Source organism: Vanacampus margaritifer, chromosome 5 (assembly GCF_051991255.1).
Source record: "Vanacampus margaritifer isolate UIUO_Vmar chromosome 5, RoL_Vmar_1.0, whole genome shotgun sequence".
NCBI lineage: Eukaryota > Metazoa > Chordata > Actinopteri > Syngnathiformes > Syngnathidae > Vanacampus > Vanacampus margaritifer.
In genome coordinates this window covers 22,565,318-22,591,733 of record NC_135436.1, presented here as the reverse complement: position 1 = coordinate 22,591,733, position 26,416 = coordinate 22,565,318, and the positions used below count along the sequence as shown (strand labels likewise).

Here is a 26,416-nt window from a genome sequence, read left to right as displayed (position 1 = left end):
ATGACTTGAAAATGTTAACCTAATAATTGCCTTACTCATTTTTAACTGTCATGACAATCAATGATCGTACAAGATAGTGTAGCATCAAAATGAATCAAACCAAATTGGAACATTGTAGCTTTGAACAAAGGAAAAGTCCAACTGTGCTACTTTTTGTCCGCTTTAAAAATGAAAGAGGCTAAAATTACATAATGCATGAGTGAAAACAATCCATCGGGGTGGAGCGCAGGTGTAAATAATGAAGGCTACAGATGGCTGGATTAAATTTAGCAGCTATCTGCGTAGCCATGGGGGCTTCCGGCGAGAGCTGGCCCGCTGTCACACTGTCATGAGCTGCTGGGACTTTTCATGACAGTAGCGCTTTTTTCCCAAAACGTGACAGGTCTGAATGCCAGCTGTCAAAGACGTGTCATAGGGAAGGGCGAATACAGATTTTTTTTTTTTCCTTCAAAAGATGACTGTGAGTCTGTGACCCGCTCGTGCTTCTTCAGCCAAATGTACATGTTGGTTTCCAGCTCTGATCTCATTCCCTCTTTCTCTCTTTGGTTTGAAGCGAGCCTTAAAAGTAGGCTGGGATTGACGCGCTGCTTGTGTCTGACTCATGTGAGCTGCGGAACACTGAAACCCACTGAATGCATTTTGACTTGAGGCATTCGACTCCCATGCACGGTGCATGGTAATGCGAGGTCGTTCACCGGGGCACACTGCGCCTCACTGCTGACGATCTCAGCGAGGAAAGAAAAACCCACAGATTGTTTTGATGCTCTATTGTTCTGGTAACTGAGAGAGGATTGCCAACTTTTTGAATGAGTACTTTGCAACAAGGCCAACCGTGTAATTACTAAGTAGCTGTAATTAAAATGATTTCACATGACCTAAATAATCCGACTCGGCTCAGATCATATATTGCATAAATTTGCACAATCCAATAGCATAAAAGTCTTAGCGACAAGAAAAGTCTATTCGATTAATAAGTAGATATGTGGAAAATTAATTGTTTCTCTGAGTATTGATTTTAACTCATTCATTGCCATTGATGTCAAAAATTAATTTGAACTATTTCTATTAGTTTGAATTTTTTTCCACTTTTGTTAACAAGAGTATGAAAACCTAGAAGAAGAAAAAAATATTGTACATCTAGAACAGATATCAAATGTATGATTAATCGGGAGTTAATTATTGAAGTCAAGCAATTAATTACAATTAAAAATTGTATTCGCCTGATGCGATAAAAAAAAAGAGATTAAAAATTGTAATCGCCTGATGCGATAAAAAAAAGAGATTAAAAATTAGGAGCGTCAGGCGATATTTTTTTTTAATTGTAATTAATTGCATGACTTCACGAGTTAACTCACGATTAATCATAAATTCTATATCTGTTCCAAAATTACAATTAAAAAATTGTATGTTTTCATACTCTTGCTAACAAAAGGGTAAAAAAAATGTTAAGCTAATAGAAATAGTTCAAATGAATATTTGACGTCTATAACCGTCAATGGCAGTGAATGAGTTAATAGAATGGGAGAATGTCGACTCTGTATGTTCTGACCCAATATTAGTCATTCATTAATCTTTAAGAGCTTTGCTGACCTCAAATCCAAAACGCTGCAATGCCGCCGTCTACAGGGTCTGGTCATCATCTGGTATCCAAACTTCAAATTCACAATCAGGGCGAGATCCTCCTCCATGCCTCCCTGTTGAGAAAAAAATACTTTATGTCAATAGACATCCATGGCAGTGAATAAATATTTTTTTATTTAAGTAATACCCCCCCACCCCCCACCCCCACGGCTGAACTTTTATAATATTAGGCAAACTGTCTTTGGTTGTTACCTAAGCCCTCAACACATGATGTCATTTTCAGTCGACAGCAAGTGGCAAAATGCCTTTTTAACTCGTTCAAACCCAAAGATGCATAAATAAGTTTTTTAATACTTTGTCCTTCACTCCCAAAAATGTATTGATATTTTTTTAATGTTTTTTTATGCTAGAGCATACAGAAGGCTTGCATACAGCTTCTGTCATGAAGAGGTCGGTTAAAGCAATGGTAGTTATTACCAAAATCGGCCAGCGGGTGCCAGCAGAGTATAAGAGCTCAACAAAGGCATATTGCAAAAAAGCTATTTTCCTTTTGTGTTTTCAGCAGGTTTGTGAATAATGATGAAACTTAGCTATATTCTAATGCCAATTGCTGCAAAACTGAAAGAGATAGAAATATACTTTGTTTGCCCTGATGAAATAAGAGACTTTAATCTTTCTTTTGGTAGGTTTCATGTTTTTATAGCAATAGAACACAATATTCTGCGGGCCTTGCAAAATCCAGTAAAACAGCCGGGAGCAAAGGGGGTTGCTTCAGTGAAAATGGCTGGGAATGAATGGGTTAAAGGTATTAATTGTACATAAAAAATGATGTAATCAAAGTCATGATCGACAAAATACTAACTTTTTACTGCTGAAGAGTACAAAATTAGTAAAGCATCCCTTTAAGAATCGCTGCACTATATGGTTATTACAGTCTTGCTAAAACATCATATGTAATAGTGGCCATTGATTGAGTAATGTCTCTTACTCAATCATTCGCAAAGTGTCCTACAAGTCTTATATCCTGTCTGCAAGACAAGTTTGCCTATGAGGACAATAAAGTATACAGAATTGAGCTGAAAGCTATCCAAGCAAATCAATCAGTAGGTCTTAATACTCTACACGGCAAATCAAAAAGGCTTTTCTTTTTGTCTCATGCCCAGGCTATGACACACGCACATTTTGATGTCCTAAGCACTTTATGGGTCATTGTAAATCTGTGCGGTGTCTGTGTGCTCACAAGCTCATTTTAAATTGTAGCAACGCTTTAGGTGATGCCATATAAACACAGGCAGCTTAGCCAAAACGCTGCACGAATAAACTGCATGAGAATCAGGACGCCTCCGTGGCAAACGAGAAAAACTGGAAAGTCCAACAACTGGGCGATTGCAAACGGCTTCTTTGCGCTCACCACGACGTTGAAGTCTAAGTCGGTGTGGATCTGTGATCCTGGAGCGTTAGTGGGAGCACGCAGGAGTGGGTACAGTGTTGGCCAATCAGAGAGGTCATGTAATAATTACGCCAGCGAGGTCGAGTAGCGGTTAGCATGTCTGGCACAAATTCTGAGGTTCAAATCTCAGTTGGCATGTTCTCCCCATGCTTGTGTGGATTTTCTCCAGGTACTTGGACTTCCACGGTCCACCCACATTCCAAGCATGTAAAGCTACAATTACACAACGTCCCCAGCGGCCCAGTAGCCCCGATTCAGCCCACTGCGGACAAAACGTGATGGTCAAAAGATAACACAGAGGGAATTGGGTAGGCAAAACGCAAAAAGCCGTGATTCCTGTGTGGCCCAGAGAGATGTTAACTCATTCACTGCCATTGGTGGCTATAGACGTCAAAAATTCATGTGAACTATTTCTATTAGTTTAACTTTTTTTTTTCATTTCATTTTTTTTATGAAAACCTAGGGAAAAAAATGTATTGTACATTTAGAACAAATATAAAATTTGTGATTAATCGTGAGTCAACTATTGAAGTCTTGCGATTAATAACGATTAAAAAAATTAATCGTCTGACGCCCCTAATTTTTTATTTAATTTTTTAATTAGGGGCATCAGGTGATTAATTTTTTTTATTGCAATTAATCACATGACTTCACTAGGTAACTAACAATTAATCATACATTTTATATCTGTTCTAAATGTACAATAAAAAAATTCTAGGTTTTTATACTCTTGTTAACAAAAGTGGGGAAAAAAATGTTAAACTAAGAGAAATAGTTCAAATGATTTTTTTGACGTCTATATAGCTGTCAATGGCAGTGAATGAGTTAAAATGGTCAAAACTTTTGCCACAGCAATCACGGTGTGGACGAGAAAGCTAGCCGGCCGTAGTAGAACAAAGTGCACACAACGAAACCTGACTGATACTGGTTATGTTTTGTAGTGTTTCACTAACCCTGTTGCAAAGTCCACCTGCAGCATTCATGCTCGGCAGAAGATGAAAACAATCTACATATGTACTGTAATACAGGATGAAATGAAAGCTAACTTTGCTAATTCCCGGCCTCTTTTACACCCAGTCTGTCCGTGCGCTTCTTATAAAACTGTGAACCGGATACTGCCACAGCTGACCCCAATGCATGTGGATTATAACCGCTTTATTTATAGAGCAAAACATTACAGGAATCTAATGATTCTTCCTTGTTTGCGTAACCTTTCTACAGTATATAACTACCAAGCAGACAAATTCTTTATTTTGTGACTCATAGTCTTATAAAATACTTGTCCATCAGTGACTATTGTTTTCGCACCAATAGGGCGGATAAAGTGAGCGTCAGGTGTAACCAACCTGACCGGCGGAATCCCCTTTCTCATAGACGTTGTTGGGCCTCTGTGATGGATCTCATGCTATGTCCAAAGGCGGGAAATTTCTAGGTTCATTTCAGCCGTTTATGCAGTACAGTAGACACTGAAAATATAAAGATATCTATAAGGTCCTGTTATATTGTTTTAACTGTAGCGTGTCAATGGATGTTTTAAATACCTGGTTACTACTGATTTGTGGTACAAGAATCCAATGACTTTGCTCTGTGTAAATGTCACAAGTCCTTTGGTTTATTATTGTTTAACATTGGAAGACTTTAATTCCAGTTTCTCCAGCCGTCCTTTGACAACTACTTGTATAAGAACAGTTGCATATGAGTGCACTGTGCTAAACGTTTTGTAAAATACTGTAAACGGAACCATAACTGGATCGTGTCAACTATTACACAAGCTGTGTGATCTTGTGAATTTTTAGCCCTGACAGATCATGTTGCAATGGGACATTTAATGAAAGGCTGACATCAAAGTTAAGCTTTCTTATAAACAGTCTTCTTCATGCTAAGATCTTGACCGCAGTTGGAGTGGAACACATGAAAAACGCTGAGTGAACACAGCAGTGTGAGGGGAAAAAAATAAGAGAGCGATCGGGACATTTTGGTTGGCTGAAAAGTCCGGGACGATCATATTTCTTTCGCAGAGGTGGGGAGGGGAAGCCTTGAGGGGTTATGTAATATTGTTAGAGCCAGAAAGGGTGTAAACAAAACCACTGTTAAGTGGGACAGGCCTCGCCGTCGCATGGCAACGCATATTTTGGGCAGGGAAAGCAGACAAACACGGCCTAGCCTTCCAATGGGAAGCGACGGGGCTGGCCTTGTGAGCGTGGCGCAGGCTAGTAACTTCCCGAAAGTATGCTAAGAGACAGAGGGAAGCAAGCAAAACAAAAGCACGTCAGGAGGGGGAATTAAGACAACACTGGTGGGTCTGTGTGAACCTGGCCTGGCCTGGCCTGGCCCGGCTGGAGTCTAGACTACCACCGCTTGCAAACAAACAACAAAAACACTTGTGACTTACATTCCAGGGAAAACAGCTAGTGGAACTCTTATTAATGAAATAATAATAAAAACAATTTCATTGGATTTTTCATACACAACTTGGTGTCATATAATGCATCAGTATGCCAGTTACATTTTCCTTTTTATACAAATAGCTTATCTGTCTGTTGAGGTATATTGGAATGTACTGTATATAATACACTGTGTTGTTTGTAATTTATGTTGCTGTTGTTTTAGCTCCTTTACTGTAAAAGTTGAGTGGAGGAGCCTGCGAATAGCCTCAGGCTCCGTTAGCTCCGTCTGTTAGCCACCTAGCTTCGCGTGTGCCTGTATAAATATAGCACGGAATCGCTTACAGTAACAACACAAGCTACACTGACGCAACGTGGGGGTAAAGAAAAAAAAATAAAAGCGCAGTCCGGTGACTGTAAACTCGGTGCTCTAAAAAAACACACACAACTCGACGCGCTCAGCTCACCGACAAGAGAACCCGGAAGTGGCGTCGTGTGCCGCGCAGTTGCCAGCTCGTTCCCATGGAAACCGTTTGCTGGGCGGCACAACACACGAGGCGGCGGCAACAACGATGTTGCCATGGAGACAGTACACTACACACACGCACGCACACAGTGGCACATGTTTCTCCTGATTTAACTTAATAATACCGAGTATTTGGGATAGTTTGTGTAAACAATTGTTGTGTTTGTTGGTTATATCGTACTCCTCTAGTCGTATGGCCTCCATCGTGAGGTGATTCATGAGGAGTCACTCCGGTACTCGCGGCTCAGACGGGGCTCAATCACGTCCTCCGTGGTTCTCTGACGTTGTTCGACCGGTGACTACTCTCCCCCTCTTGTTCTCACACACACACACACGCCTGCCTATAACCTCTTTGTTTGACATCACTTGTACTTTTTTTTTTTAAATTCCCATTCATGAGTTGCCACCTCCAATTCCCCGGATGGAGCCCCAACCCACACTTCCCACCCAACTGCTCCTTATGCATTCCCACTGGTGTCCGCATGTAGGCCACTATGAATCACGTTTGTGTTTTGCACTGTGACAGGATCTGATTTCCGTCATTACTGCCCACTGCACGCGTCAAAATTAGCATTCACTGTTGTTTATTTGTGCTCTTGATCGTGGCGATGTGGCATTAAAATAAAATCTCTTGTTTATTTTCCTTAAAAAAAAAAACAATAGAAAATGCCAATAACATTATTCATATTTTTGCTTAATTTTTTTTTTTGCTTAATATATATTTTTTTGCTTAATAATTGTTTTTTTTCCTTCCTCAGCCTGAATTTGCATTGACTTCCACAAAAATAATCGGAATCACAATTTTTTTCTTTACAGATACGATAATGTGAAAATAAAACTAAATTAAACTCAACTTTATTTATAGAGAATGTTTAAAATAAAATAAAAAACACACACACAGTTAAGACGCGGGTAGCAGCATTTTGAAACAGCAGAGCCTAAGGGCAAAGCTTATATTTGACGTTCCCACCGTCATCCAGGAAGGACTCAAAAAAGAATAAACTAACATTACTGTAAAACAGTTCAACGATTTAACAGCATGAAATGAGCTGTCAAACTGGTCCGTAAATCTCTTGTCAAAGAGTAACGTTGCACCCCCTCCAGCTCTTTTGCACTCTTTTCTCATGTAGAGTTATACAAGTGGTGCAAGGCGGTCTCTGCAAAAATATTTGCGGTTTGGAAACACATACATTGGCTCAAAAGTTTCCAACATGTCTATAAATCATTACTGTTGCAACGTATACATGGGCACGATTGCCCCTTTTGTGTCATGGAACACAATGTGAAAATGGCTCCACTGTCTTTATAGTGGAATTTGAAGACTAGTGAATTACTTTCTAAATAAATTATACATGTTTGAAGATAATTTCTAAATACAAGACTAAGAACCATGTAGCGCTCAATTATGGGGAGAGAGTACAGTATTAAGCTGTAGTTGCCCCTCCCCGTTTTTGTCAAAACTCGAGCTCCTTCGTTGACATCAGAAATTATTAGCACAATTATGACGTGCAGCTAGTTAACTAGCGATCCTTACACCCTGAAATCTTCCAATCGGATAGTCCACTGAGTTGGCATCATTAGAGCGCCTCGTCAGTTGTGAGCGCACGCATGTCACAGAGAGAAGGAACAATGGTGACTCGGCAAGCAAGGGGCAAAAAAGAAAGCCTGCATGTTGACTGGGTCTTGGAGCTGGCGAGGCAGCTTTAGAGCGCCTCGTTGTCTAACATTGAACATTGGACTACAGAAGCTGCAAAAAAAAAAAATCCATTAAAAAAAAAAAGTCAGATTCAGTGTGTCTTTTTCCCTGTAGTGCTTTTTCCCCCCCACATACTGGATTACATTGGCTTGGAGCCATCCAGGTAAACAGATTACGTCAATGAAAAGGATCTCGCTTTGTGAAGGTGGTAAACTCAGGATTCTCGTGGGTGTGTCCTGAGAACGACTACAAAAGGGATTTAAGTGGCGTACAAAAGCACACAGGAAAGCTGTTTGAAAATATTAGTCACGCACGTCCCTACAAATACTATTACGACTAGATCAAAAGCGGATTTAAAAAAAACAACAACGTCAAACTGTCTTTCATCTTTTATCAGCGGCCCTTCGAGGGCGAGGCTGTGATGTTTATCATTAACATAACTATGAGTGTTTGTGGGTCAGGCAATTTATGGTCCACAAGCTGTAGGTTGACCAAGTCAACATATCTTTTAAATTATTGTGAAGAAGAAGGGAAAAAAAAGTTTTGGGTGGGAGAAAAAAAAAAGTGTTTTGTCATTTACTGACTTGACCAAATTTTTGCGTTCAAAAGAGTTACAGCAAAAGTTTGGTCAAATTGACATGTGGTGGCTGTTCTTTTTTTGACCCAAAATGTGGTTATTTTTTAACTGTTAGAGCGTATTTGGTAGCACAGTCGCCTAAAGTGGTCAGTATGTCCGTAACAAAATTCATGGTTCTAATCTCGGCCCGGGTGTTTCTGTATGAGTTTTCATGTTCTCCCTGTGTTTGTGTGCTCACACAAAGCCCTAATAAGGACAAAATAGAAATGTAGAAAATGATTAATTAATGACCAGAGGCAAACAACTAAAAAAAAAATCCACCGTAGTGATCATTTAATGATTTTTTTTCACAGCAGTCATTTCGGCATATAGAGTGAATTTAAATTTAATTAATTTAAATTAAATTTAATAATAATAAAAAAAACTTTATTTAGTCTGATTTCAAATGATGACCTGGCCAAGCTGTCAGCAGCATATTATTAAGTACATAGAATGCAGTAGAATACATAGAATGCGTTCACTCTCCACTGGATTTCTTTTGGCTGTCGTAATTGGACACATACAAGTATTAACAATTAGAAGTAGAGATAAAGTCAAAATTTTAAACAATATATATATTTGTAATATTTATTTTATGAACTTACAGTATATACGTGCATAGCATTCATGATTTGTTTTCTGTTTGTGAAATTGTATTTTTTTTTCTTCTTTCTATCATGTAATTAAAATCACTGACATCATTTAAAAAGTTTGGAACCACTGGCCTAAATTTTCCCTTTTACAGGATAAAACTTTATTACCAATATCACTATTCAAATATTGTTGGAATAAACCTCAAATAGTGGTCAACATAACTTAAGCCCAGTACTGTAAAGTTAGTAAAGTAGCCCATGTATTATATTTCTGACCTAGTTATTGTCCCCCAATACATTACTTTTTCCACACTTGTAAGACTTACAATCCATAAGCTTCCTCTCCTAAATAGTCAGACGGTGAGAAATACCCCCTTTGCGTTGGAAATTATTCAAAAAAAGAAAAGCGTCTATTATTATCCGCCGGCGAGGTAAGCTTTGGCTCATTTCAGTGCGAGAGGGAATCCCTCGACGTCACCAAGGATACCAAACACAACAGCGGTGTACAAATATGGGCATGTACGTCAGCGGAACCCCGAGGCGGGACTTAAATGCCTCGGTTGTAGGCTACTCAAGGAGGATTCATTCATAAGACAAAATCTGCTTGTTTGTACCGTAATAACGCCGTGCATTCGTCGGGTCGTGCCGCCAATCGGACTTTATGGATCTATTAAGCTTCGCATCGAAGAAGTAGTTTGAACACGGGGAAAGGAAGGAGAACACACAGTTTCGGAAGAATTTCACCCCGCTTGCTCGTCGCGGGGAAGTGGATTAAAGCTTCTTCATGCAACTTTTTTGGAAAGACACCAGGAGCGCCTCACCGGGTAACGGCAACAAGACAAGTAACGGTGAGTTTCTCGGTTTGTACGCATAAAATATCACTCATATGCGAGTTTTTTTTTTTTTTTTTTTTGTGGCATTTATTCCAACAACAAACAACATTACCTAGCACCGCTACAGAAGACAATTTTACGAATAATTTGCAGGTGTCAAGCTCCCTCTCGGCCCCCGCGGGGAGATGTACCAAGGGTTCCCCGGCGAACCCGACAACGGATCCCGTGGTAGCTCTTCCCCGTCCATAGAGTCCCATTACCTCTCCTCCGTGGACTCCTTTGGGAGCCCGCCGACCACCAGTGCTCCGCAGGTAAGTCGGAACGAACCCACCTAAACGTGGCTACATTTTCTGTTACTGTTTAGTGCACGGAGTTAACACCGGAAATAGCTCGTTAGCTAGCCAGCATCGATTTTCATCCGCATTTAATTTTTTTTGTTAACTGTTGGCGTTAGTAATGTTCTATAGACATGTCTCCGAGTGTGTACACTGTGCAAAAAAAATCTGTACCGGCTCCAGGCTCAGAAAGCGTGCTTGCTTCTTGGTGCTGGTGACACACAGCTGCATGCTTCCTACGTCACTCGTGAAGCCCCGCCTCTCCACGCAGATCCACCACTCTGCCTGGTTCTCTCTCTCTCGCTCCATATGGATGTCTCTCGCCCTCTCTCACTGAGGCGGTGACGTAAATGGTCGTTCTATTTTGGAATGCTACGTCTCGTTGTCAAGGGGAACACCAGCCGGGGGTGTGACGGGGGAGGAGGAAGAAGGAGGAGGGACTTGTGGGACAAAATGAGGCACGCCATTGGTCGACGCGGCGCGGTGTTCTCTCACCACTGTGAATATTAAATTTTGATAGTCAGCCTTGTAGTTGAACAAAATTAATAACCAGCAAAAGAAAAGATGGGGCTTCACGATCGCTCCGTTCAAGCGGCAAGCTTTCTGGTTAAAATTACATAAAATAATGACGATAATTTATTATTAAATTAACATGTATACAATTTTATTTTACAAATCAAATGTAATGGTTACATTACACTGTATTACAAAAACAAGCAATACTAATGAATTCTTGATTCTTTTTGTAAAGGAGCAGCCCAAGGGGTGAACAAACAAAAACAAATGACAAAGAATCTCAGTAAAATAAATATTTATTAAGCAATTGTATTATTTAAGGTGTAGTAGAGGGTTTGATGCTTTGCCCAAAGGCTTTTTTTTCCTTTCACATTACAGCAGGTTTCCCCAACCTTTTGAAACTGAGAGCTACTTCTTGGGAACTGTTTAATGCAAAGGACTAGCAGTTTGATGCACGCTTCTGACCTAAGAAATTGTCTGAAATAAGACATTTTGATTGCATAACTTATTTCTCAAAATAATTATCAACAATGATTTTACAATTTAGGAAACTGATGAATGTCAATACACTTAAGTTCTATCTATCTCTGCCGGCGTTTACATTTTCAAACAATCCAGTCAACAACCTTCCTTGGAAATTACAATGTCCCATCACTGGTTAGTTGTTTTTAGAACAGGCCTGCAAGTTACTCATATAGTCCTTGGGGCCTACCTAGTGGCCACGGCCCCTGTACAAGAGTAACCAGTCCTTAATTTCTTATTTTGGTAAGTAATGCGATAAGGAAGTGATGTCATAGTGTAGTTGAAATGTGCGAGGAAGCCAAAGTTTCTGGAGAAAATACACACAAGCAAGGGAAGTGAGAACATGCAAAAACTGAGATTTGAACGTCAGAACTGTTGGAAGACATGCTAACCATATGTCCACTGTGCTCTTCAGCCAGGGTATCATTTCCATATTCAATGGTCATTAAAGGACATTGGGTTTCGGCACCAAAAGCAACGAAACATTAAGGCACGTCAGTAACAAAAAAACAACAACAACGAAGGCATTTTATTTTTATTTTGTCAATTCATGCCAAATGTCCATCTATCCATTTTCTATACAGTACTGCTTATCCTGGTCAGGGTCGCGGTGTGCTGGAGCCGACTAAACCCTGAACTGGTCACCAACTAGTCACAGGGCATAACAGCTATTCACACTCGCATTCACACCGTCAATGAGTGGGAACTGATACCAGCACAATGAATCCTGCCTCTAAGATAAGTTTTATGAATGGTGTGTAAGACTACATGTCCATGTGTCCTGCCCAGGAGTGTGTGTCAGCCGCAGCTGGCTTGAGCATTGCGGGCAGCGGGCCAGGATCCAGCGGCGGAGGGGAGATGCCCGGCTCATTCGTGCCGACCGTCACTGCCATCACCACCAGTCAGGACCTGCAGTGGATGATTCAGCCCACCCTCAGCTCCTCCCAGGCCTCGGGGCAGAGCGGCACCACCGGCACCTGTACCATGACCCGGCCGGTGTCGCTGGTTGACCCCTATGACATGCCGGGTCCTAGTTATTCCTCCGGATCTGCATTCACTCCTCCGAGTTCGGACACCCCCGGGCCAGCACCGGGCCCCATCCGCCAGTCCAGAACCCGCAGCCGCCGCACTAGAGAAGAGTCTGTGAGTGAAGACGGAGATGTTGGTGTGTTAGTAAGTGTGTGTGCTTGGATGGTGTGTTTGTTGGCACTCACATTTGACACATTCTCTACCACATGAATTTTGCTTACATTGTTTGTTGAGAGCAAACCTAAGAATGGGTGGTTTTAGGTTACTGGGTAGCATTTGATCTGGCCTGGCCTCTGGTCACAGCGAGCTGGAGCCTACCCCAACTGACTTGGGGCGAATAGCGAACTAACCACAGAGCACATATAAAGACAGCTAACTGTTTACAAGCACATGTTAGAAAAAGAGAAAGAAAGACTTACCGAAAATGAGCAGAAAGTAAACATAAAATGTCTAAAAAGGAAGAGGGAAAGCAGGAAATTATCACAAAGTGTCCATGAAATTGCCAAAAATGTCAGACAATTGAATTAAAAAAAAAAAAGCAGAAAAGAAAACGTTCAAGAATTAACTATAAAGTGTCCAAAAACAAAAGAAAGGCAGAACATTACTATAAAATGTTCACAAAATTTCCAAAAAGACGGAAAATTGAATTAAAAAAAAATAAGCCGAAAAGAAAACTTTAAAATTTTAACCACAAAATGTCTAATAACAAACAAAGGCAAAAAATTATCATGAAATGTCCACAAAATTGCCCCAAAATGATAGCCAAAAAGGTCTGAAAAAACGTAAAAATAAATAAATAAAATATAATAAATTAAAATAAATAAATTAACTAATAAATTAAATTATTAATAAAGACCATAATATATCCATAGAATCGCCAAAAATGTCAGAAATTTTACTGAAAGACAGAAAAGTCTAAAAGTGAATGAAAAATTACCCCCAAAAATCCCAAAACAGAAGAAAATCAATGTATACATATTAGATGTTGCTGTCATAATTTTCGTATTGCGGTGCAGCTCAAATTTGCTCTTAGGCCCTCAACACATTAAACTAACACTAATACACTGATTACTTCATCATAATCTTCAAATGTTTTGGGGCTCCAGGCAGATTTTTGGTTGTTTATTTAGCCTAAAATGGCTCTTTAGACAGGAAAGTTTGCTGACCCCTGGCCTAGACAATCGTACCACTGCATCACCAGTGGCCCTCAGAGGAAGTGCTATAAAGAGAACATTTCACCCACCAATGGTCATATTTTTGATTCATTTAGTATGGCCCTTCCAGGATAGTATAACCAAAACAACACTGATAGGAAAAAAAGGATCCCAACCCCTGCTACAAATACTTTTACACATAAAGATATCAACTCACTGGAGACAATACATTATGCCTATTTCTGAGTCAAAGAAGCACTCTTTAACACGTCTTCTCTTTGCCCTAGCTGACTCCAGAGGAGGAGGAGAAGCGACGTGTCCGTCGGGAGAGGAACAAACTGGCCGCCGCCAAGTGCCGAAACCGGCGACGGGAACTCACGGACAGGCTGCAGTCGGTAAGATGGGCCCATGCTGAAGTAATGAGTGAATGTAAACAAAACTCCATACTGGAAGGTCGGAGTTCAGATTTAAATCAGTCACCGTCAGTCAGATTTAAAGGCCAGAACTGTGACTGTAAAGCGGACGAGCTAACCACTAGGGCGCCATGCTGCCGGCATTCCATCATATTTAAAAATAAAATCACTCTGATTTAAATTTGTTGATAGAAATCTTTAACTGGTCCCAAGTTGATTTTGCAGGTGTGCGTATTAACAACTTCAACTATTTTGTAATCGATGCTAAGGTGATGATAATCATGTCAAAGTTGATTAAGTGATGATGTGATTGATATTTTTTCCATTGTCTACTCTTAGCGGGCTTTCATCTCAACATACCAGTTTGCGTACTCACTTATTCATTTAATTTGTCCCAACTTTTTGGGGTTAAATAACTCATAGTCGCAACGTTGGGTCAGTTAATTTTTAACCCAATTCAATTGGGTTGTTATATTACGTAACCCAACAAGTTGGAGCAAATAAATAACCCACAAAACAACCCATATAATTGGGTTGCTTTGTGGGTTATCCATTTAATTTGACTCAACTCTAAAGTTAGGTCAGTTCATTTTTAACCCAATTGAATTAAATAAATCCAAAAAGTTGGGTCAAATGAATAACCCACAAAACAACCCATTTGCGTTATTCATTTAATTTGACCCTTTTTGGGTTAAATAACTCATAAAGTTGTGTCAGTTTATTTTTAACCCAATTCAATTGGGTTATTAAATTTGCCCAAAAAGTTGAGTCTCATGAATAACGCACAAGACAACCCCAAAATTGTATTGCTTTATGGGCTTTTAATTTAATCTGACCCAACATTTTGGGGTAAATAACTCAAAAGGTTTGGTCGGTTCATTTTTTTACTCACTTCAATCGGGTTATTCAATTAACCCAAAATGTTGGATCAAGGGAATAACCCACAAAAAAAAAAAAAATTGTGTTGCTTTCTGGGTTATTAATTTAATTTGCAACTTTTGGGGTTAAATAACTCAAAAGGTTGGGTTGGTCCATTCTTGAGCCATTTTGGATTATTTTTGACCCAACTGTTAAGAGTGTACCTTCAGTAGACCCATCAGTTTCCATCACCTTCCTCATCCTTTGCTCATCTCCCCGCCCACACAGGAGACGGACATCCTGGAGGAGGAGAAGGCCGAGCTGGAGGCGGAGATCTCTGAGCTGCAAAAGGAGAAGGAGCGCCTGGAGTTTGTCCTGGTGGCCCACCAGCCCAACTGCAAGATCCTGTACCAGGAGCAGCCTCAGCCAAGCTCGGCGCAGCACCCCGCCCAAACCATACATGCCCCCTCCTCCATTGTGGGCATGGCTGTGAAGGAAGACTCTTTCTATCTGCCTCCTGCCTACTCAGGCCACGCGGCCTCCACACAGTCGCAGATTCCGCCTCAGCAGCAGCAGCAGCAGCAGCAGCAAGTCCAGCAGCCTCAGCAGGGAATGATACAGGAGGTAGAGTTTTCTTGTTCTTTCTATGGCCCGACTGAGGCGGCGGCACCTGGCGGGCCGTGCCTCATGGCCGGCGACGGTGGCGGTGGTGGTGGTGGTGGTGGTAACCATGACGATTCGGGCATTGCCAGCCACAGCACTTCATACACATCTTCATTTGTGTTCACCTACCCAGAGGGAGCCTGCGGGGTCAGTACCAACCATCGGAACAGCAGTAGCGAGCAGTCATCCGATTCCTTGAACTCGCCTTCCCTGCTGGCGCTCTGACTGACCGACCAAACTTGCACATACTTTAACGCTCGCTGAGTCGGGGCTGACCGTCCCGCATTGAGTTAAAGAACAAAATTAACGTGCATTCCAAGAGACGGATTCAAATTGCAAATGTCAATCAGACACAGTGCACGTAAGATACTGATTAAACCAAACTCGGTCTTCAGTGAGCTGCTACAATCTGCACCGGTGCCCCCCCCACCTTGTTCCCTCTGAGGGTCTCTCATCCATCCTTCCCCTTCACCTCCTCTTTTGCCCCGTGCCCAGAGGAGAGACACTTACCGCTAACCCTCCATCCCTCAGCCTCCTCATGGAAGTCGGCGATCACCGCGTTGTTACGATTCCTCTGCCATGCCAGCATCGTTGTTTCTGTCTCTTGTGTTTCTCCCCCTCTCTGCTTGAAGTCCTCCACGCCCGAGAGCCCGAAGACCCCCTCCAGCCCCTGGGACCTTGAGTGAATGGCCCGGCCCCCAACCTAACCCTCTCACACACCTTAACCGCTGCATGTCGACCTGGACCGGGATTCTGCAACGTGTTCCAAACAAGCGTACCCTTCACTGGGAGCTGCAAGGCGACATTTGGATGTACGGTTGATGAAGAAGGGATAAAAATTTTTTTTAAAAAAAGCAAGGCGGAGGTCTTCAGACAAGGCACATTGAGTGGCTCTGGAGAGACGCTTTTGTTGTTGTGAGCCAAATGCAAAGCAAGAAGAAAAAAAAGCAAGTAAAAGATCTGCGTGTCGATTCTTAGTCAACCACGTTAGAGTAAAGGTTGAGATAAGGTGACTGGATTTGTTTGTTGAAGATGATTTCACCTTTAATCCAAAAGGCTTCTTCAGTTCTATTTTTAGGTGTGGAGTCTCCCTATTGATGTCTCTGTTGTTTTCACGTTGAATCAGATCGTATTTTGGGAGGCGGGTTGTCAGACGATAGCCGATGCCTCAAACATTCACCTAAAAACCGAAGAAGCCTTTGGATTTAAAATAGAACGAACTTCTTGATTCAACCTGTGCGGATCTAGTCAAAGATCCAGTAAAAGATCCAGCTCCTGCCATCTCTGTCGAGGGTTGCCCTCTCAAATAGGAGCTTCACCGCACCGCCATTGGCTTTTGAGTCTCCGCATTGTGCTTTTCTCCTTTGCCTTTAATGGGAGACGCGGACAACCTCTAAACACGGGGCGTGCAAATGAGTGCACCTGGCCTGTTTATTTCTTTCTTGAGTGAGGTTGTCGCGGAGGCTAACCCAGGAACAAAAAAGAGGAGAGCATTCCGGGCCGACGTTATGGCTCCAGCGTCCTCTCTTTGCCTGTGAATTTGTGCCATTTGTTTTTCCTCGTACGTTCCAGTGACACTTGTTGCATATTTTTAATGTCTTTTTTTTATGTATTTGATTGTTCCGCTTTTACTTGTACCCCCACACGCAGTCCACCTCCAACTCTTGTTGTTGCATCGTATATTTCCCCCCCTTTAGTTGATTGTGTTTTTATGTGGCAACGTTGGAGGTATGCAGTGCACTTAAAAGGTTTTTTGTGTGTGTCGAAAGTAAAAAAAAATAATAATAATCTTGTTCCAAGTCTATATGCCTGTTTGTATAAAGATATATATATATATACATATATATATATATATTAAGTGTATGTGCTATGATTGTCGAACATGAATGTGTTGCAGCTCTAAAGGGGATATTTTTGTCAATGAAGAAATTTGAAAGATGTTACTGAGATTTAGTTTTAAAATGAGTATTTTTCTAAGAGAATGAAAGAAAAATATAGAGATATATATGATAGGTTTTAAAAAAAAAATGGCCCTGTCCCTTAACATGAAGCACGATGTTACTGCCTCTCGCCATATGTATTTATGTTTTATAAACAGTATAAAAAGCACTATCCAAGACAAAGTCAATGTATGTTTGTAACTATGACTATGTTACAAGGTTGTGATGACGCCTATTGTTTTGTCTGATTATTTCCTGTGAGGTCTGACCCAAAGCTACTGACGCCGCCACTTTATCTTAAAAAAAAATCTTAATAAAAAAAAAAAAAACTACAGTATACTGAAGTCACTGTTACATTTACACAAAAAATGTTATCTATTCGTGTTTCTGCCTGACAATAAACAAATAATATTGTTCAATAATCAAAATGTGTATTTGAAGGACAAACATATCAGTTTACAAGAGGTTTTATTTTTTAATAAAGAAGTAAAATTGTTTCATCCAAATAATGCAAATTGATGGTATAGTTTTTTGTTTTTTTATCTGAGTGGCTCTTGGCGCTCAGAGAATGGGTGGACCTCGCTTTTTGAACAGCTGATTAAGAACTATTTGGAGATTCCTTTTTGAGTCGTTTTTTTTTTTCCCTACAAAATGCAAATGTGATGAGAATATGTTCTGGCGTGTCCGAATAAGCATAAAACATATTCAGTAGTTCTCATGTACATAGTTTTTCTTCTTTGTGGTGCTACTTTACAATCATGATAGAAAAAAAAAGGCGGTTTCAGTTGGACGTGCCACGGTTTACATTTGCTCCAGACATCCTTGAGGGGCAGAGTAGTGAATTCCACGCAGCTGAAATCTCTGGAAGCATATTAATCAACTTGTCATTCCATTGTAATAATAATAATCAATGTTGATGATTAAGAATATTCAACGCAACATTGAATGTGTGAATGACACCTCAGAGGCCCTTGCACTGAACACACATGCATTATTTTCTTTCCTTTCTGGATTCCTTTTAAATTTCTATGAATATGACACAATCAACCTGCTTGTACTGTACCGCACAACGGATGTGATCGCATCAATTGAACAAGAGTTGCTCCTATTTTTCTATGCTGAGATGAATGTTGCAATGTAGTTGTTATTATTCTGCACAAGTCACATGTCCACACACGGTTGTGTTTTCTTGGTATGAAATGCAATACTTAACGACGCTCTTGAGTGAACATAATGTAGCAAATATTAGTCAGGGATGATGAACTGACTGCTACTTTATGTACCTGTTTGAAGATGTATTGCTACAAAAATATGGCTCAAATATTCTCGCAAACTTAATGTAACATTTATTTGCCATGGAGAAATGCTATTCATAATTGGTTTCCGTCATTTATGTTCATTTATTTCTGCTTACACATTTATTTGTATCAGTCTTACATCTTTTTTTCCCCATATTTGACATTGTACATGTTTATTATTTTTTTGCTGCAAACTTTATCATTGTCACATAACATAATGATATACCATATACATTTAGGTTAACACAGTGAAAGAGCCAAAGATTATTTTTTGTTGGATATGTGACAATAACTTATATTATTGTACTTATATTTACAGCTACATATTGACATCAGGGTGCTATGGATATTATTATTGTCTGCATATATAATGTCAGATAGCCTTGACATATATATAGTATATATAAATATATATACTTTATTTTTCTAATGTTTATGTCAGGCTTGTTATGCTTGAAGGGGACCAAAATATGTGACAAATCTATTGAGCTTCTGCATTGAAAATGTTTTTAAAAATTAATGTTTACACAAGACTATCTCGAATCCTTAATTAACTGAATTGGGTGATAAGATGTTTTTCTCAAGATCAAGAAAGTATAGACCGAACTGAGTTTGGTTGCTTTAATCAAATGCAGTTAACATGTAACAGCATTACAGTAACCGGTATATCATTGAGATGCATGTCTCTCACGTGTAGATGAGAGTTATTCATTTTCTTTGCCTTTGTGTATTTACCAACTGTTGAAAAATTGTAACAAACTGAAAGCATATGTACATTTGGAAAATGGTGGCTCAATATTGAATCAAATTGACCTATTAATAAAATTAATAACAATTATCGTGATTTTTTTAAACCTTTTTTTGTGTGGATTGATTGTGTATGGGGTAGCATGATGAAGAAGTGATTTTGGTATTGGATGGATGAGTGTTTGTTATGCACTGTGACTGGCTGGCGATTAATAGTGGTTGTACCCCACTTGCCCGAAGTCGTGGGATAGACTCAAGCTCATCCATGAACAAGCAATATTATTTATATCCATTATCACCCAAAAGTTCCAGCTCACTTAGGCTACACCTCACAATTCTGAGGATAAGCAGGCATGGCTCCAGGATTTTTTCTCTCCCTGGGTGAAAGGGGGGCTTGACCAATACATGTGTAGTTTGGTGAGTTTTTGTTAATGTTTACAGATAATAATAATAATTTAATAAAAACGCTTTCACGTGACGTCACGGATTAAGGGTCCCTCGAGAACCCCTGGGCCAAACAAATTTCTGACAAGGCTATCAATGTGTGTGCGCACGCGCCCTCTAGCGCTCGTAGTCGAAACTTCATTAAGCACGGGAAGTGAAGGACAAGGAGAGGAAATGACGTCGACGTAACAGTGACGTCACCGTACAATACATTTCAGTAAACATGGCGTCGGTGACAACAGGTGAGAGACCGAAAAGGCCCGGCTTGAGAATCTCATCATTTAACACCGCATTTTCCCGTTTTTCCTTCACTGTGGGATACTTCATTGTTTTCACACAATGACATCTTAGAACGCTTTTGGGTGGTTTATGTCGCGAATGGCCGTCGGTGGTATTTTATTCGTGACAATAGTCGCTCCTTAGCTAATGCTAGCACGATGCTAAATAGGTCCTTCTTACAATAGCGCTTGAATGAATTAATTCACTTCACCGGTGGAATGTCGGGATGAGGGAATCGGATGTGGAATTGCAGACATAATTAATGTTAGTTAGTTGTATTATGTCGACATTTTGCAACGACGTCGCGCTAACCTTCAAAAATATCAATCAAGTGTCATGTTAAATTAGATCTGGCGTTGCATTTAACGCCTCATCTTTGTTCGTGTTGCTGACTCTAAACGAGGACGTGTTGTGCTGGACATGTCGGGATGAGCCATTGTTGTGGCAGCTGCCGCCATCACTTTGCACCAGCCACGAGTTTGAGTGGTTATAAATAACCTCCAGCTGCTTGTGGTCAGCATGTGTTACACTTAACTTATCTCCCACTGGCCCTCTGTGGGTCATCTGTGCTATGTTTGCTCTAGTTAAATAAATTACTGTTAGGCCAGTACCTGTATGACCATGTCGTTCAATATTGATATGAAGGCAGACTTTTTGACAGTTCTCTTGTATTGAATCGTCAAGATGTGCTTTTAGGAATGGCCAAGTGAGTGTAGGTAGTTAAACAAAACAAACCTAAAACGCATCAGTTCTCAAATCTACTTTCCTCATTGAAATGAATGGAAATGCTATTTATCTGTTAACCGCCAGTTTGCAGACTTTATGTTTTTCTCCTCTTAGCCACTTCAGAGTGGATCCAGTTTTTCAAGGATGCTGGCATCCCAGCCGGCCTGGCTGTCACCTATGCAGTCTCCTTCGTGGACAACAGGTAAGCACATTGTGACCGTATAAAAGCAATTAAAAGTCAGTTCTCATGTTTATATGATGACCATTATCCATCCATTCTCTGAACTGCTTGTCCTCAATCCTCTCATAATAAATTCCAAATACCAAACACATCAGCATCATCTGTTCCTTGTGTGTGATTATTTTTCAAGTGTGGAGAAGTTGTGAGCAAAAAAAAAGAAGCCGGCACAATTCATAAAGCGCCGAGAAAAAAATAATGTGCCTCATTTTTGAGTGTTCTGCATCCCATAAAAATAGCCAAATTAACCCAAACAATTACATATTTCCCTAGAACTCTCTAATCACAAATCAAGACATACATTCATCAAACTTTATTCATAAAAAAATGTGTTTTGTTTCTATTGTATTTGATATTGTGTGCGCGTGCGTGTGTGAGCTCGCGTATCAAATTTCAACATTTCAAAGCGAAGTTGTTTTAAATCCATTGCAGTCTTGCTTTTCGTCAGGAGAGGTCACTATAAGTGGCGGCTCACAAAATCTTCATTTAGCATCACTGGATCAAATGTCAAATGCGGAGAACGAATTTCGCCCCACTGAGGTGGGTGTGACAATCACGACTTTTAATTTTAACTTTACACCAGTGACCATTCTCTAAGATGGACATTATAAAATGAACCTTTTGTGAGTTGTGTGGCACCATCTAGTGATAAAGAGTAGAATTGCATTAAGAATAGATGAGATTTCGAACAACAGTTACTAACCGTAAAAAAATATATATAGCGATGGCACAAACCCAGAACTGCAGATGAAGAGGTATTTACTGTATTTTTATTTTTTTTTTATTTTTATTTTTTCCCGTGTTGCTACAGAATTCAGAAGAACATGCTGATGGACCTGAGCAAGGACATCATGATGGACCTCGGCATCACGGTTGTCGGCGACATCATTGCCATTCTCAAACACGCCAAGATCGTCCATAGGCAGGTCAGACGCCACTGTGGACACGTCGGAAGGTTGACAGCGGGCAGTACGAAAACCCATGCCATCTTACATCCCTTTTCTACTGCACACTTCCTACGTCTACCATGTGGATGATGTGAACCACTGCTGATCTATCAGTGGTCATTTGTCATTGCCGTAACATTGTACTAAATGTAACACCATTTGTATGGTAGCATGTCGCTAAGAGTTAACTCTAGATTTGGGGGGGTTAATGTTAATGTTGACATTCTTCGACCACAACCCACTTAATTTTAAGTGTAATATAGCATATTTTTTCCCATTCAGGATATGTGCAAAATGGCCACAGAGGCCATTTCCTCAGGACAGACCAGCGTCAAAGCAGAGCTCAGAAGAACTGCCAACACTCGTAAGTAGCAGTTAGCTTTAGCAGTAATACTCGCCGCCCACAAGAATAATCAGAGGTCATTTTTTCCCCCCCACACTGCTCTGCTTTAGCTTTTGGCTTCTGTTGAGGATTAATAGCAATCAAGCAGTGTTGGTCATATGGGATAGGATGCATAATTAGGTGGCATTCCAGCCACTAAATATTGTTCTGTCTCATCCCTTAGCAGCAACTCGTATGATAGCCAACGCCTTGAGCCACGACTCCCCTCCAGGCACTCCAGCACGTCGCCCCGACAACCGCCTCTCGGTCACCGTGTCCAACATGCAAGCAAGCAAGGGTAGCAAAGCAGGTAAAGCACACCCTGCTCCACTTTTGCTCCCCCGCCCCCAACCCTCCACGATTCAATAGATCTGACTGCCACCCTTCCCCCCTCGTTTGACAGCTGTCAGTCAGCCAGAAGACGAAGGGACTGGGTTGTCGGCCGCGAAGCGTCGGCGCGTGACAGCAGAGATGGAAGGCAAGTACATCATCAACATGCCCAAAGGCACCACGCCACGCACACGCCGCATCCTGGCCCAGCAGGCCAAGAAAGGTAGGCCTGAACCAGTGGGCTCGGACGCGCCTCGCCACGTGACGCCTGACACGGCTAATCGACTAATCACTACTAAAAGCTCTCAGCCTCCAATCGGAAGACACGGTAGACTATGGCTTGCTTGACCTTTGCTTTACGTCTCTCTTTGATTAATATTTCACACTATAGTAACCTCCTGCCTGAACTTGTCTTGATTTTATTCACATTAAGATCTGCTAACGTTCCTTCTGGGATTTGCTTCATTTTTCCTGATACGAAGCGAGCTTTGATATGTTTGGAAACAAGTTATAGGTATATTTTTTTTTTCTTTACAAATAAGGTTAAGAACTTTTTTTTTTCTTTACAAATAAGGTTAAGAATTTTTTTTTCAAAATCTGCAGACACGATCCTTAATGTATATATTTGATCTTCAATTTGACATCATAGATTGAGCCGTTACTGTTTTACTCCGCTCTTGAGCTTTCAAGTCTAAGCTTTACTCTCATAAATTAGACATTGCTTTGTTTCATACCTTTTTTGTGATTTCTTGTCATGACTGTACACAACTGAAGCTGCAGTCCTAGCAGTCGGACATAAATCACAATGAAACCATAAAAGCCATCTGTTATCCGAAAGGACTGTGACTTATTGCGGCGCTTGTGATGGTGACTAAACATTTTTTCGATTTGATTTTCGACTCGCCGCTGATTCATCAAAACGTGTGAAACTGTCAAATGTTGTTGTCTGTCTTTGTGTCCCAAAAGGTTTGACGCGCACGTCGGTGTTTTCAAGACTTGGCGCCGAATCGAAGGCAGATCCAACGGCCAGCACTAACAAGGTGAGGGCCGTCAGTCGATCTTCTACGGTGGGTGGAGCTACTTGGCATGTCACACGTCATAGTCAACGCCAAACATTTGTTGACAATATTATTTTATATGTGACCTCAGTAGTCTTATCTTGACATTCTGATTAATATTACATTTGAGTTATGAAGCAAAATCCAGCCGTTTTTATCCATTTCAGGGGGCGACTATTTTGCTACTTGTTTTCAACTGAAGATGACGTCACAGTTGCTCACGGCTCAGGCGATGACCAATCACAGCTCACCTGTTTCCTGAATCTGAGCTGTGATTGGTTGTTACCTGAGATCTGAGCAACATTAATGCACAGCAAGTGGCAAAATGACCGCCTTCTGATAATGATAAAAACTGCTGGATTTTGCTGCTTAACTCATATTCCACTAAACGCAATATTAACCAGAATACACTAGTAGGCCTAATTAGACTAGTGAGGCTGCATAGAACATATTGTCAAGAATTTGTTTTGGGTTGACTTCCCCTTTAAGGCTAGAAAAATGTGCACCAGGAAATGCTCACGGTTATTTGGTGACTATGACAAAACAGCAGCCGACAAATGTGTGAGAATGACTTCCTGACTTGCTTACCACGCTTCCTGTGCTGTCAGCCCACCGGCGTTTTCAGCCGTCTGGACCGCGCAGACGAAGTGGGGGCGGAGCTGAGGTCGGGGAAGTTGGAGGCTACCCAGCAGGAGGACGACAGCGACGGAGATGGATCCGTCCTCCAGTACGCAGGCGTCCTCAAAAAGCTGCCTCCCAACCCAAGGAGCGAGCCCGTCAAAAAGCCCGCCCCCTTCACATTGCGGCGCCTGGGCGGCAAATTTAGACAACCGCCGCCCGACACGCCCACTCCTTCGTCCTCCTCCAACGGCATCCCCCCGGCTAAAATCAGCGTGCTTCAGAGACTGGGTAAGCTCCAGCGCACCGCCGCTGCGGTGCCCCCCCGAACTGCTGACACGCAGGACAACCGAGTGACGAGCACTCGGCCCAGGGCCAAGCAGAAAGCGAGCGGGGTGAAGTGCAAAGTCAGCAGCAGCACTGGAGCAGGAATCCCAGCCGGAGTGGGGGACCGTGCGGGCGCCCAGATGGATTGCAAAGCTGTCAGTGTTTTCAATAGGCTGGGCGGTAAAAATAAGTAACACACATCCCAAATGTTGTGCAACTAGGACTGCAAATTCATTTGGAGAGAGAGAGAGAAAAAGAGGTTGGCATTTTTTTTGTACGGACACTGACTTGACACAAAACCCAGTTTGTAATGTTTTATTTTTAAATTTGGTGCCACGGGAAACCTCATTTTCCCCCAGTTATCACCTCCCCAATCACATGTGTTGATTGCTTTGACAGAAATATTATATGATCTTATTTTCCATTTATCATTTTTTACTTAAATATTTAAGCATTAAAAAAAAAAACTCCTAAGGCATGAGCATGGCATGGCCTGAGCTGCTAGTATGATAGTTTTAATAATTCACCCGTTAAGGATGGCTGCTGCCCGAAATTCCGTCACAGTATTTATAGCCCTCAACATATCATTTGTGATTCCAAATCTAATCAGGTAAGCTCTTTTCCCCAACTTTACTTTTGTACAGTGATGAAAACGTGATTCACTTAGAGGTCAAGCCATAGGAAAACATTTGAACCCGTTGTGACCTCAACATGAGCACCCACACCAAATAGGAATGATTCTAATGCCTCTCAACTTCCTGGTGGACTTTATTTCCGTAGTAGACTTCCTACCCAAAAGGCAGCATGAGTTGAGTATTTAAAAAAAAAAAAAAGTATAGATATGGTAGACTTGATTTCACACTGCACAAAAATGTTATGATACTTATTTTTCTATGTTGGATAAATCAAAATATCAATCTAATTCCCGTTTTCCATTGCACCGGTTCTATCCCGAAACAGCCTGGTTCTGCACTGGGCACTCGAAAAATCTTGTGGCAGAACCACCACCCCCCCCCCCCCCACACACACACACACACACACCTCCCTCCCCACCAGCTAACGCTGTTGTAATAAGTCTTTTTAGACTTTTCACTTGAACTTTACTGTAAATATTTAAAGTGTTTTTTTGTTTACTTTTATTGTCTCCAGAAACTAAGAGGAAATGTTAAAAAGAAAGAAACCAAGGAATTAAAACAACAGGTCAAAAATGTTGCTGTCTTTTTTTTCTCTTTTTTTTATTTTATTTTTTATTTTTTTACTGATTCTTAGCCTCCACTCAGTCGATCAAATGGCACATTTAGACAATAAGCATTTACACTCGCACCTATGGAAAATTTAGAGTAGGACTGAACAATTTTGAAAAACAATCTGCCGGTTGTTGTGATTCCCCCTTCAATATTGCTATGGTGGTTTAATATGCAACTCATTTTTATGGTCCCTTTTCATGTATTTTTTTCAACAAACACTTGCATACATTAAGTTATATTACTATGAAAATATCAAAATTATTAAACATAACTGTTTTGGTCTGATGGGCTAGGGGCTATGCTAGAAATACTGCTGTTTTGTTTTTTTAAATTAGAATTTGCAACCATTTTGGAATTTGGAAATTGCATTGATTTAAATATTATTAGTTGATCAGCCCTAATTTAGATTATTCAATGAACCTAACATGTATTTTTTTTTTCATGTGGATGGAAGCTGTTGTACTCAGAACAGAGATTCAAACCCTGAATCACAGACCTGTAAATTAAACATGCCAACCTTCAGTTCACCGCTGCCAAAATCCACACAACCCAAATCATTTGCGTTAATGTTCGTGAATGGTAATTCCCAAACCTGAATTGTGTGTACCGGTATATATGGAGAAAAAAGGAAGCACACTTTTTTGTAGACTGCTTGGTGGCCTGCGG

At 40.9% G+C, this 26,416-nt stretch overlaps 2 protein-coding genes and 1 long non-coding RNA gene across 13 annotated transcripts in view; 2 read left to right on the top strand and 1 right to left on the bottom strand.

Annotated features, from left to right (window-relative positions):
- Nucleotides 1-5,937, bottom strand: part of LOC144051783 (uncharacterized) — a 37,866-nt gene extending 31,929 nt beyond the window's left edge. For 5 of the 6 annotated variants that reach the window (XR_013294034.1, XR_013294033.1, XR_013294032.1 and 2 more), the window contains exons 1-3: nucleotides 4,573-5,915; nucleotides 4,378-4,497; nucleotides 1,591-1,694 (exon numbers count right to left, since the gene is read on the bottom strand). This is a non-coding gene — a long non-coding RNA (uncharacterized LOC144051783). Of the gene's footprint in view, nucleotides 1-1,590; nucleotides 1,695-4,377; nucleotides 4,498-4,572 lie in introns of all 6 variants that reach the window. The other variant, XR_013294035.1, reaches the window with a different exon arrangement.
- Nucleotides 5,938-6,534: 597 nt separating this feature from the next.
- Nucleotides 6,535-19,245, top strand: fosb (FBJ murine osteosarcoma viral oncogene homolog B). Of its 4 annotated transcripts, none has more exons than XM_077565192.1 (6): nucleotides 6,535-9,694; nucleotides 9,833-9,990; nucleotides 11,842-12,225; nucleotides 13,523-13,630; nucleotides 14,795-15,130; nucleotides 15,802-19,245. In XM_077565192.1, the coding sequence occupies exons 1-6, from the start codon at nucleotides 9,631-9,633 to the stop codon at nucleotides 15,853-15,855; spliced, it is 1,104 nt and encodes a 367-aa protein (XP_077421318.1). In that variant the 5' UTR covers nucleotides 6,535-9,630; the 3' UTR covers nucleotides 15,856-19,245. The 4 variants fall into 4 exon arrangements, with proteins under 4 accessions (XP_077421318.1, XP_077421317.1, XP_077421316.1 ...); XM_077565191.1 differs by having other exon boundaries at nucleotides 15,303-19,245; XM_077565190.1 differs by having other exon boundaries at nucleotides 11,842-12,195; nucleotides 14,795-19,245.
- A 512-nt stretch (nucleotides 19,246-19,757) lies between these two features.
- c5h19orf47 (chromosome 5 C19orf47 homolog) lies at nucleotides 19,758-25,891 on the top strand. Of its 3 annotated transcripts, none has more exons than XM_077566795.1 (8): nucleotides 19,758-19,840; nucleotides 20,718-20,805; nucleotides 21,653-21,767; nucleotides 22,071-22,152; nucleotides 22,358-22,480; nucleotides 22,574-22,723; nucleotides 23,467-23,540; nucleotides 24,167-25,891. In XM_077566795.1, exons 1-8 carry the CDS (start codon nucleotides 19,822-19,824, stop codon nucleotides 24,695-24,697), a joined length of 1,182 nt encoding a protein of 393 aa, XP_077422921.1. In that variant the 5' UTR covers nucleotides 19,758-19,821; the 3' UTR covers nucleotides 24,698-25,891. The 3 variants fall into 3 exon arrangements, with proteins under 3 accessions (XP_077422921.1, XP_077422920.1, XP_077422922.1); XM_077566794.1 differs by having other exon boundaries at nucleotides 22,355-22,480; nucleotides 24,167-25,888; XM_077566796.1 differs by having other exon boundaries at nucleotides 22,355-22,480; nucleotides 22,574-22,648; nucleotides 24,167-25,886.
- The last annotated feature ends 525 nt before the right edge of the window (nucleotides 25,892-26,416 follow it).

Coding starts and splice junctions, on each gene's coding strand:
- fosb (XM_077565189.1), top strand. CDS start 9,631: ATGCAACTTTTTTGGAAAGACACCAGGAGCGCCTCACCGGGTAACGGC. Junction 9,991..11,841: donor CGACCACCAGTGCTCCGCAG/GTAAGTCGGAAC, acceptor TGTCCTGCCCAG/GAGTGTGTGTCAGCCGCAGC. Junction 12,226..13,522: donor ACGGAGATGTTGGTGTGTTA/GTAAGTGTGTGT, acceptor TCTTTGCCCTAG/CTGACTCCAGAGGAGGAGGA.
- c5h19orf47 (XM_077566794.1), top strand. Junction 21,768..22,070: donor CCAAGATCGTCCATAGGCAG/GTCAGACGCCAC, acceptor TTTCCCATTCAG/GATATGTGCAAAATGGCCAC. Junction 22,481..22,573: donor AAGCAAGGGTAGCAAAGCAG/GTAAAGCACACC, acceptor CTCGTTTGACAG/CTGTCAGTCAGCCAGAAGAC.